Below are 8,570 nucleotides of genomic sequence, written 5' to 3' on the forward strand. Positions count from 1 at the left end.
TTTTTTTGCCCAGCCCTACAGTCATGTTAAAAACATAAACCATCAGCTTGACGACAAGTTCCATAATTCCGCTGGAATTTTATTTTACGTCATTAACCTACGCCTTTGTTATTGTAAAATGTAAGCGACCCCTAGCGGCGAAAAAAAATTACATATTGTAGCTTTAATAAGAATCAATGTAAATTATACAGTGAAGTCTATGTAGGGATTTATTTTTACATTTGTTTATTTAGTTTCTTACTTGAATACTAGCTCAAAGTCTACCACAAAAAGATTTATTATATCTAAGAGAGAAGGCAGAACCAGACCAAGCTAAAACGCCTCGATCGAATTCTCCTTCACCGACCTACATGCATATGCAAAGAAAGGCGTGGCCAAAGGCGTGCTTTAGTTATCGTAGTAGTGTTGTTGCTGCCATGTTGTGGAGACGCTATGCGCGAAAGCAAAATAAGTGCTTTATTTGGCCTTCCGGAAGTGGACGGTATTAGGAATCAGTGGTTAAGATTTATTTACAACAATGTTCTAGAACAGTACCACCCAAATGAGCCTGGAAGAGTACAAGGCCGGCACCGGCTGTGCACAAAGGTTATTTCTAAAACTTTGAAACAATCTATATTGCTATTCATACGAAATATGAAGGTGACTTGACTAATATATCGGCCTAATTTTCTCATCAGATCAATAACGATAAAATTAAAAATGACCATTTATCGGCCGATATCGATATGTGGTCGATATATCGTGCATCCCTAATTACTGGTGTGCATCTCTTGAGACAAAACAATGGCACATACATTAGCAGACTACAAGAACACTAAACAAGCATTGACTTCATGCCCGGCGGACACCTCCTCAAACACCACTCTTGACCAAGAGAACACAAAAGGCTGACTTGAACATGCCAAAAGGGGTTTGGATAGGCCTGTGGAATTCTGGAAGAATATTTTATGGAGTGATGACTGATGAGACCAAACTGAAACTTTTTGGACCCATGGATCAGCAGTACATCTAGCACCAAAAAAAAGGTAGGCCTATGGTTTTTGATGAAAAGAACACTGTCCCTATGGTCAAACATGGAGGTGCGTCAGTCATGTTATAAGGTGCTTTGCTGCTGCTTGCATCTTGACCATGTGACCAGCACGCCATAGATTATTTGAAGTACCAGGCCATTTTGGCAAAGATGATGTCTTCAGTGCATAAACAGAAGCTTCACTGGATCTTTAGACACATTCCAGCAGGACAATGATCCCAAGTACACATCCAAATGTACCAAAATATATTTCAGGGATCGGCCCTGGAATGTTCTTGTGTGGCCTGATCAGTCTCCAGATTTAAACCGCCTTAAAAAACTTTGGTGAGAATTGAAGAAAGCAGTCCAGCATGAAAACCAAAGAATATCAGTGAGCTGGAAGCTTTTTGCCTAAGATTCCAGTAGAGAGGGGTCAGAAGCTTTTAAGGACTTCCAGGCAACATTTATTTGAGGTTATAAAGAATAAAGGATTCTCCACAAAATTTTACTTTTAGGGGCCAATTTTAGAGCCAACTTGATTTGTTTCTTTTTCACTTAACTTCGATCATGTTCTAAGAATCACTCAAATGTGTATTAAAAAACATTCTATGATGGTTTACTGATGCCACAGTTGAAGTGTTTTCATACAACATTTTTCACAAAACCAGACTGTCTTGCCGTTCAGGGACGTTCAATAATTTTGATTGCATATATCGATATATCCAGCTCAGCCTCAACAAAAATAACCATATTCTTTCAGGAAATATAATCGTAAATTTTTTTTTTTTTTTTATATATTTTATATATTAATTATATATTATATTATATTATATTATATTTTGACAGGGCCAGCAGAGAAGGCCCTGATGGCCCTGACAGCCCACCTCTGGATATATGTAATATGTAATGTGCTCTAAAAATCAGTTTTTGTGTCAAGAAACTAGGAGCATCCTCAGCTGTCATATTGAGGTTTCTGTAATCGTCCAAAGTACCCCAAATTAGAGGTAACCAATCAAACAAGTTAAAAAAAGAAAAAAAGATTATAAAAAAGAAGAAAGTGAAATGGTCAGGCAACCAACGTTTAAATATTTGGACCGCTTGAGATGAAATGACACTTGATAATCAATCAGTAAAGTTGAGACCATAAGCATTTTTAGAAATCAAGCGAGAGTAGCATCTTGGCCAACTTGACAGCTTACTCTGATGCCCCAAATGCTATTTGTTTCTATTTAAGTAGGTAGCGCACATGTTTAAAAGTGTAATGTAGTGTCAGTTAACGTTAGCTGATCTGCTAATGAAGACAACAATGTGAATTCAAACTTACTTGCCCTCCAATGGTGACGTCGAAAAACACTATCGGGTTATTGGGATTTGAAGGCTGGACGTTCATGGCTATTTCAGGCGTATATCACTCCAAACTGCAAAAACATGAGCTGTTAATGTTTCCCAATTTTTACACACATGAGTTTACGATTCAAAAACGTTCACCCATGACGTCACTACGGCAACCAGGAGAACTTTCTACGGATACAACCGAGGGACAATTACGACTCAGAGAGCCGAATCCACCATTCAACCGCATTTGGACCTCGGGATTATTGTTTTTTTCCTCTACAAGAGTTCCAAAAAAAATAAAAAATGTGAAATATAATTAGATCCAGACCATTTTTAATAAAGGGTCAAATAGTATAAATTAGTAGCCTACACTGTGTACCACTACCAACCTATGCTACCAACCCTACCCTGCCATATTTAAGCTCTGTTACTGCCATCTCGTGTTCACAAAGATTGGGTTCACACATAAAAGCAGCTGGCTTTACATCTGCTTCTAGAAGCTTTCTACAGCTAGCTTCTTTGACTAAACGTTTAGTTGATTCGGAAACATGAATTCATTGATATAAGCCTTCAGAAACTTGGATAAGTCCTCAAAAGATATTGAAAGTTACAATCGTTTGTGTTAGTCTGATTGTGTTGTCTATATATAATTATGTATTATACATTCCAATTACGTTTGATTACACAAAAGATTTTTCTCCAGCAGTTGTCGTATGTTAGTTTCAAACACCTAGATCAAAACTTAAATATTATTTATGTTTCTGTGAATACTGTCCAATATTTTTTGCTATAGATGTTTAATTAACATGAATATAATAAAATCACATTTAAATACAGTAAGGCACTGTGTTTTTAGGACAAGGTTATTATTATTTAATAAACGGGGCATGCTAGAGCAGTTACATTTATAATGGGGCAATTTGAATGTTGTGCTTTATATAATGTCATTTTATTCCACTTCATTTAATTTCTGCTGATTTCATAATTACAGCACATATCGGTGAAGAGCCTAACAGATGTGCAGTTGAAGATTGATTTTCCCTTTAGATTGTATTTTATATTTAAAAGACATCCTTCTCCAATCACTGTTAGTAGGTTGTCACAAGGTTTGCATTGTGAAAACTTACTTAATAAAAAAGATAAACAAAAACAACCAAAACCTCCTTGTTTATGGTCATCAATTACTCAGGAAGTACTAGTAAAGCTGTGAAGAACACATGAAATAAAAAAAATAAAAATCATAATAAACAAAAATAGTACAATGAATATGTTTCTTGTATATACACATCCTTTATTAAGAGTTACACATATTTTACACTATACATTTAGTCAGCGCTCACTGGAAGTTCCTTCGCCTGGGGCCCGGGGACAACAGGGCATTTGAGTTTTCCAGAAACCTCACTGTGAAACAAAAAAAGAAAATATTAAGAGATTCATGACAATTATTATGGAAAGGCATAATTTGACAGAATTTAAAATTCTGTCAATTTCTGCCCCATTTTCACAAAAAAAAAAAATCTAATTGAAATTTAGACAAGTAAAATTCATTAAAATATGAATATATAATTTAAGATGTTTTCATATTTTATTTATCATGTTAATACCCTGGCTAATACATGCACGTATTGACTAAGGCACCAAAATAAACCATGACAAAGTGCTATAGATGTATGCAGTTCTGCTCATAACTTTACATACCACCTGAAGAATATGCAAGATGCTAATAATATTAAAAGAAAATTAGAGGGATCATAAAAATTGCCTGTTATTTTTTTACTAGTCTTGAATAAGCTGTTTTTCATAACAGATGTTTACATACACCGATGGTCATACACATTATGACCACCTGCCTAATATGCTGTTGGTCCTCCGTGTGTTGCCAAAACAGCGCTGACCCACCTAGGCATGGACTCTAACACAGGGGTTGTCAAACATGTCCTCGAGGAACCCCAGCACTGACATTTTTTAAATGTCTCCCTCATCTAACACACCTGATACAACTCATTAGTAGAGACTGCAAGACCTGAACTGGGTGTCAGATAAGGGAGACATAAAAAAATGCGCTGGGATGGGGGTTCTCCAGCAGAACAAGTTTGAGAACCCCTGCTCTACAAGACCCCTGAAGGTGTCCTATGGTATCTGGCACCAAGATGTTAGCATTCCTGGAAGTTGCAAGTTGGAGCCGCCATGGATTTGGCCATGTGTACATTTTTTCGTATATTGTTTAAAGATCCTTTTAAAAAAAAAAAAAAAAAATTTGCAATGCCCTTCAAAAGCTGTTTCCCCAAAAACAAAATAAGTACAATTTACCCCTATCATCCAATTCAAAAAGTTTACACCCCCAGCTTTTATTGCATATTCTGCAAGGGGTATGTAAACTTATGAGGAGAACCGTATATAGCATTATCATGTTAGCACAGAAAATGTCAAGAAATTCTGTTCCACAACAATCACTTTTCCTTTTTATGCATATGGAAAGAATAAAATACATGCCTGGGAAAAAAACTAACTTGCTAATAACTTTGGGATTATTCTATGTATTGGGTTATTAATAACCAGTGTTGGTAAAGTTACTCTTAAAAAGTGATTAATTACTAGCTACTAATTACATCTCCACTCTCTGTAAAAAGCATTTCATTACGTATTACTTTCTAAATCCCATATCAACCTTGACCAGTTTAACAATACAAGGATGGACAATACAGGATACTGCTCTTTTAATTCTTTCAAATAAATAATATAAAAAAATGCATACATTATTATTGAACTGACCAAAGCATTGAAAGGGTGAAGGTCACATTAAAAACATGCATTTTAACATTAGATGTTAGATTTTTGCATTAAAGTATTAAATGCAATCACATCAGTAAATTGCAGAAAAAATAAGAGTAATCCATCACTTTACTTTTTCAAGGGAAAAGTAATTAATTAATTAGTAGTAATGCATTACACCCAACTGTTAATAATGCATTACACCCAACTGTTAATAACAAGCCAGCAAAATCTTCATAAAACAAACCAAATAATGAATTCCATTGTCAAGGAACATAATTACTTTTTTTTTTAGACTGAGGTACTTAATTCAGAACAAATTAAATATCAATTAACGGAGTAGATGCAATCTTACCAAATCTAGATACACAAATGGTTCATAACACTGTATTTACATAAGAGCTTCTCCAAAATAGGTATTCACAGCCTATCTAACGATTGTTGTTTAGCTGCCTATTATGTACTTTCTATTGAGGTGGCTTGTGTAAAGAAAAGTCTACTAGAAAACATAAAATATACACTGTACAAAATATTTTTTAATAATGTAAATTAAGCCATGCCAACCCACCTTCCAGCTGTTAGGGCCTTCTGGGAAGACATGATCACAGACGGTGGAATAGACTCTCTGCGTCCATCTCTCTGACAGTAGTAGTTATTTGCAAATTTATGGCTGGGTCCAACAGGCAGTTTGGGAGGTGGCTGAGACCTACCATAAATGAAATTAATAAATATTCACTATGGATTAATGATTGCACTCACTGTCATCAGAACTTATTTTGAAAATAAGGTTATTAAAGTAAACATAAATACATAAATATATTGGGTAGTTCACATGACAACAACTTTACTGTCTTCAAAGAAAAAGGACAGTCTATATTTCTAGACCGCAAAGAAACTAAATGTATTTGTTTTCACTGCAGAACCATTGAAATGAAGACAAAATGATTTTTTTTTTTTACATAAATCTGTCAACTACCCATTCATAAAAATCAATAAAATATTAATATAATAAAATACATTACGTTGGTTTCAGTTAGATAATCCGGTAACACTTTACAATAAGGTTTCATTAGTTAACATCAGTAAACTACTTTAGTTAACATGAACTTAGAATGAGCAATACTTCTACAGCATTTATTAATCTTCCTTAATTTCAGCATTTACTAATACATTATTAAAATCAAAAGTTGTAGTTGTTGACATTAGTTAATGCACTGTGAACTAGCGTGAACAAACAATGAACGACTGTATTTTTCATTAACAAAAATTAATAAATAGGGCTACTGCAAATGTATTGCTCATTGTTAGTTTATGTTAGTTAAAGGGGTCATATAATGGTATATGCACTTTTACAAGTTACAATGTGTGTTGGCAGTGCCTGTACACAACCATCATACAATGATAAAAATCTATCCAGTGTTTTTGTTTTAATCTCCTTATATGTTTTCCCCTGCCTCAAATCGAGCCGTTCGACCGTGTGACGTCACAAGCTCGCACGCCCCTCCCACGATTGTTGATTGACCGGCGCGGTCATTGTTGATATGCTGGAGCACTGTCTATAAGCAGAATGGCGTCTAAGTGACTGTGGTGTTCTGTTCTTGGGTGTAATAACGAACACAGCAGTCATTTTAATGTTCCCAAATCCGAACCGCTGAAGACGCAGTGGCTGAATTTGTTTTCGAAGGGAATATTCCCCATGAGCAACGTCAATGCTCTCATGTTTGCGCAAATCATTTCACACACCAGACTGCTTATAAACGAGGGTCAGTATGAGCTGGTTTTGCTAAGAAGCTGCTAATGAAAAAAGGATCGGTACCAGCTATTCGTGTTCCTGCTGAACCTCCAGAAGAACTGAAGTGAGTGTAACATTTTATTAAACTTTATACTAAAATTTATATTAATCTTTGCAAATCGCTAGCTGCACGCTTCACAATGAATGCGTCTAAGGTTTACACTCACGGTACATTACGGCATGTTTTCTATGTACGACGTTCTCAATACAATTCATAATCCCACGTTTATACTGAACAACACGTTATTGTGTTACAAACGGTGTACACACAGAACAGAGAGGCGGGGTGAGCAAAGCTCATGATCATTTAAAGTCATATGCACTGAAACGGCGTGCTGAAAACAGAGCTGTTTTTGACCAGGTAAAATAAGTGTTTTCTTACAATACTAATGAATTTTTTTTTAAATTAAAGTATATTACAAACTTTTAATTTAGACCCTAAAGAATCATATAAGCTTGTACAAAAATGGCATTATATGACCCCTTTAATACATTAACTAATGTTAATGAATGAGACCTTATTGTAAAGTGTTACTGATAAAGTGATAATCCATTTCAAGACCTTAAAGTATTATGTGAAATATGCAAATATATCTACCTCTTTGCAATTTCGTTGTACCGAAGTTGTAGTTTTGATTGGAGATCTTGCTGTTAAGGAACGAGAAAAGTCAATGTACTGAACAAAGTATTATATAGACATGGAAATGGCTGTGGCTGTATTACAGAAACATCCTAACTCAGAATCTTATCTGTAACGGTGATGATAATTTCCCTGAGGAAATAAATCTTTTTAAACCTTAAGTCAAGAATTATGATGTGAAGTTTCTGTAGCCTCTGGTTACCAACTCAAGAGACAAGCAAGCAAATACACACATGCATACACGGACGTTTTTTTCTACCCGTTGTCATAATGTACGTCGAACAGTGCATGACTGATAAACGATTAAAATCATCATCATCATCATCATCATCATCATCATCTCACCCCTGACAAATAATTCCTCAGTCTCTGGATAATTTTCGTAGCCGACGCCATACTTGGTGTCAAGGTGAAATCGACTGTTCAATGCGAGTCTGTTGCTGAATCAGTTTTAGTTGAACGATACCCCACAACCATGAAGAGAATGTAAGGGAGTGAAGCTGATCCTGGGTCAGATGCAGCAGCATCGAAAGGACCAGGAAAGGATCATAGACAGTAAAAGAAGGAAAGGACCAGCGGGCCGGAAGTCTTTTTCTTATTCTCTGGTTCAGTGACCGTCGTCACATCCGTAAGAGCTGCAGAAATTCGCGCCACCTGTCGAATCAAACGCAAACTAACGCCATTGACTGCTTAAAAGAATCACTTAAAAATGAAAATTCTGTCCTTTTACTCACCCTCAAGTTGTTTATTTCTTCTGCCGAACACAAAGGAAGATATTTTTAAGAATGTTGGTAACCAGACAGTTGATGGACTCCACTGACTTCCATAGAAGAAAAAAAAAAAAATACAATGGAGGCCAATGGTGTAGCAACCCAATCTGGTTACCAACATTTTTCAAAATATCTTCTTTTGTGTTCAATAGAAGAAAGAAATTAATACAGGTCTGAGTAAATTATGACCGAGTTTTCATTTTAAAGTGAACTATTCCTTTAATGAATTTAGGTGGAAAGGAAACACCAATT

At 35.5% G+C, this 8,570-nt stretch overlaps 2 protein-coding genes across 2 annotated transcripts in view; both read right to left on the reverse strand.

The window, feature by feature from the left end:
• Positions 1–2,486, reverse strand: part of ppih (peptidylprolyl isomerase H (cyclophilin H)) — a 37,963-nt gene extending 35,477 nt beyond the window's left edge. Inside the window, exon 1 of the mRNA XM_056246774.1 lies at positions 2,334–2,486. Coding sequence (XP_056102749.1) covers positions 2,334–2,399 — 66 coding nt within the window. The 5' untranslated portion in view covers positions 2,400–2,486. The remainder of the gene's footprint in view (positions 1–2,333) is intronic.
• Positions 2,487–3,621: 1,135 nt separating this feature from the next.
• ndufa7 (NADH:ubiquinone oxidoreductase subunit A7) lies at positions 3,622–8,059 on the reverse strand. The gene is made up of 4 exons (XM_056246775.1): positions 7,894–8,059; positions 7,507–7,556; positions 5,685–5,822; positions 3,622–3,745 (listed from the first exon to the last, which is right to left on the reverse strand). The coding sequence occupies exons 1-4, from the start codon at positions 7,942–7,944 to the stop codon at positions 3,670–3,672; spliced, it is 315 nt and encodes a 104-aa protein (XP_056102750.1). The 5' UTR covers positions 7,945–8,059; the 3' UTR covers positions 3,622–3,669.
• Positions 8,060–8,570: the final 511 nt, after the last annotated feature.

The sequence above is a fragment of the Rhinichthys klamathensis genome, unplaced genomic scaffold, assembly GCF_029890125.1.
Source record: "Rhinichthys klamathensis goyatoka isolate OS25496 unplaced genomic scaffold, OSU_Roscu_1.1 h1tg000040l_1, whole genome shotgun sequence".
In the NCBI taxonomy this organism is placed as follows: Eukaryota; Metazoa; Chordata; class Actinopteri; order Cypriniformes; family Leuciscidae; genus Rhinichthys; species Rhinichthys klamathensis.

Coding starts and splice junctions, on each gene's coding strand:
- ndufa7 (XM_056246775.1), bottom strand. CDS start 7,944: ATGGCGTCGGCTACGAAAATTATCCAGAGACTGAGGAATTATTTGTCA. Junction 7,557..7,893: donor TGAGGAATTATTTGTCAGGG/GTGAGATGATGA, acceptor GTTCCTTAACAG/CAAGATCTCCAATCAAAACT. Junction 3,746..5,684: donor AAGGCCCTAACAGCTGGAAG/GTGGGTTGGCAT, acceptor TTTGTTTCACAG/TGAGGTTTCTGGAAAACTCA.